We start from the raw sequence: 2,851 nt of genomic DNA, 5'->3' as shown, positions 1-2,851 counted from the left end.
CTTATTTGGGAATAGTCACTACAGATCATAATATACTTCTTTAAGTAACAATATCGCGATATTGTTATTTCAATTGCAACCTTATACATATATATAAAAAAGAAGGGTTGTGCTAATTAAGTTTAAATTAAATGATATACATTTTCTTATTTCATGATCGATTAGATGTTACGTAGGATATTTAAGTTCATACAAAATTGTCGAAACAAATATCCACTGTTTATCAAATTGTAGTAGAAAAGATAATTAATTATATGTTAACTACGAAATCGTTTTATAAATTATTAATGATACAATTTTGTGGTATTCACACTCACATAAGAGATGAATGGGAACTAGACTTTGTTAAATAATTAATCACATGAATTGCTACAACTTACATTCACATAGAAAACCATTGGCAAATAGAGTGATTTTAGCATACAAATACCAAGCTATACCAAGCTAGAAGGAGTAGATATTTCCTCGACAGAACTTTAACAGTCACTATTCTTACCAAAATTTTGAGATAAAAGTTCATGTGAAATTAATGGAACAATGTTCTCCTAGGAACGCAATGGAATAAAGAAGAATGACTCCCTATCAATATCTTTCCATTATTTTGCATTATCTGCCATCATTTTACAGTTGGTTATTTTCACCATTCTAATATCAACACACTTATCTCAAGTATCTAGATAAGATAAATAAAATATATCTAAAATATCTTATAAGATTTTTTTTCCTTAAAATTTTCTATTAAAAGCGTTTATATGCAAAACCCACCTCATAGTTATATATGCAAACTGGTTTTACATCTGCAAATTTTTGTATATTAATCTGGATTTCATATCTTGTATTTTGATAAATTATAAATCTAAAGTATAAAATATGATATATTGATAAACGTTTTTAAGGATCTATTTTTTTAACTATTTGTTGGATTGTTAAATAATCGGACAGAAAGATCTTTTAAATTATGATCTATTGACTAATGTTCTTAGAAAACTACTTGTTTAACCGTTTGTCAGACAGTTTATCAGTAAAGACGAAAAATCCGTGAAATCACCTAAACTCAGTGGAACAGATCTAGTTTTGTCTCTTCAGTTTCCTTACGACAGATAAGATGGAAAAACGGCAAGTTATTGCTTATTCTGTGCAAAGGAAAGACATCTGCCGATATGCCACTTGAATTAACTAATCAAGGAATCAATATACTCATTTTTAAGGATGAGTATATGCGTATGCTAAGCAACATGGTTGTATTATTTCAAAGTAAAACTTTCTCGTTTTTTTATAACTTACTTGAAACTGGGTCTACGACATAATGGCTTTTGTTTTGATTCTATACATCACGTCATGTGTTACTGTCCATTATTAGCTAGGAGAAGAATTTAAATCTTTTGAATAATTAATTTCTCATCGACTTAAAAAATCTGTCACCCTACAAAATTAGGAACTTGGCGAAGTTTATAGACTTATGAGTTTAGTTCAATTCTTCATTTTAGTCGGGGTGTCATATCTTTTTAGCGTTACTCGTACGCTGAACTTTACTAACCTTGCAGGAATCACTCCGGCCTGCGTATGAGCAACGCTAGTCCGTAATATTACTGCGGCTATTATTTGTGCTAAAGTGGGCTTTGGGCACAAGGTCTGCACTACAACCTTATCTAAACTATATAACTTACTTAGGTGATTCATAACATGAATATTTATTTTTTTTACATAAATCCCCTTTTCTGTTAATATTATTATTAATAACATTAAAATTAATACATTCCATAGTGTACATAATTATTTTATAATATATATTTTTAAAAACTTAATTGTTTAAGCATTCATGAAAAATAACTTTAAATTTTTATTCAATATATATGTATTCAATTTCAGTATGAACAAAACATTTTAAAACTATTTTCCTTGTAATGGAGGGATTTTTGTGGCTACGTACATTGAGGTTTGACAAGAGAATACTTTAGGGTTTTTAAAATGTTTTGTTCATACGAAATTGAATACTATATATTGGAATAAAAATTTAAAGTTATTTCATGAATGCTTAAACCAATTGAAGTTTTAAAAAATATATATTATAAAAATTATGTACACCTATGGAAATGTATTAATTTTAATGTTATTAATAATAATATTAACAGAAAAGGGATTTATGTAAAAAAATAATATTCATGTTTGAATCACCTAAGTAATTAATATAGTTTAGATAGGTTGTAGTGCAGACCTTTGTGCCCCAAAGCCACTTTAGCACAAATAATAGCCGCAGTAATATTACGCGACTAGCGTTGCTCATACGCAGGCCGGAGTTGATTCCTGCAAGGTTATAAAGTTCAGCGTACGAGTAAGCGCTAAAAAGATTGACACCCCGACTAAAATGAGAATGAACTAAACTCATAAGTCTATAAACTTGGCCAAGTTCCTAATTTTGTAGGGTGACACATTTTTTAAGTCGATGAGAATTTAATTATTCAAAAGATTTAAATTCTTCTCCTAGCCAATAATGGACAGTAACACATGATGTGAAGTATAGAATCAAAACTCAGACAAAAGCCATTATGTCGTAAACCCAGTTTCTAGTAAGTTATATAAAAACGAGAAAGTTTTACTTTGAAATAATACAAGCATGTTGCTTAGCATACGCATATACTCATCCTTAAAAATGAGTATATTGATTCCTTGATTAGTTAATTCAAGTTGCATATCGGCAGATGTCCTTCCTTTGTACAGAATAAGCAATAACTTGTCGTTTTTCTATCTTATCTGTCCTAAGGAAACTGAAGAGACAAAACTAGATATGTCCCACTGAGTTTAGGTGATTTCAGGGATTTTTCGTCTTTTCTGATAAACTGTCTAACAAACG

General features: G+C 29.3%; 1 protein-coding gene across 1 annotated transcript in view; it reads left to right on the top strand.

Moving 5' to 3' along the window:
• The first annotated feature begins 1,160 nt into the window (after positions 1 to 1,160).
• Positions 1,161 to 2,851, top strand: part of LOC119679133 (phospholipid scramblase 2-like) — a 6,656-nt gene continuing 4,965 nt past the window's right edge. The window contains exon 1 of the mRNA XM_038091325.1: positions 1,161 to 1,254. Coding sequence (XP_037947253.1) covers positions 1,161 to 1,254 — 94 coding nt within the window. The remainder of the gene's footprint in view (positions 1,255 to 2,851) is intronic.

The sequence above is a fragment of the Teleopsis dalmanni genome, chromosome 1 (assembly GCF_002237135.1).
Source record: "Teleopsis dalmanni isolate 2A chromosome 1, ASM223713v2, whole genome shotgun sequence".
Classification (NCBI taxonomy): domain Eukaryota; kingdom Metazoa; phylum Arthropoda; class Insecta; order Diptera; family Diopsidae; genus Teleopsis; species Teleopsis dalmanni.
The sequence above is the reverse complement of the archived record's forward strand: the minus strand, read 5'-3'. Positions and strand labels throughout refer to the sequence as shown.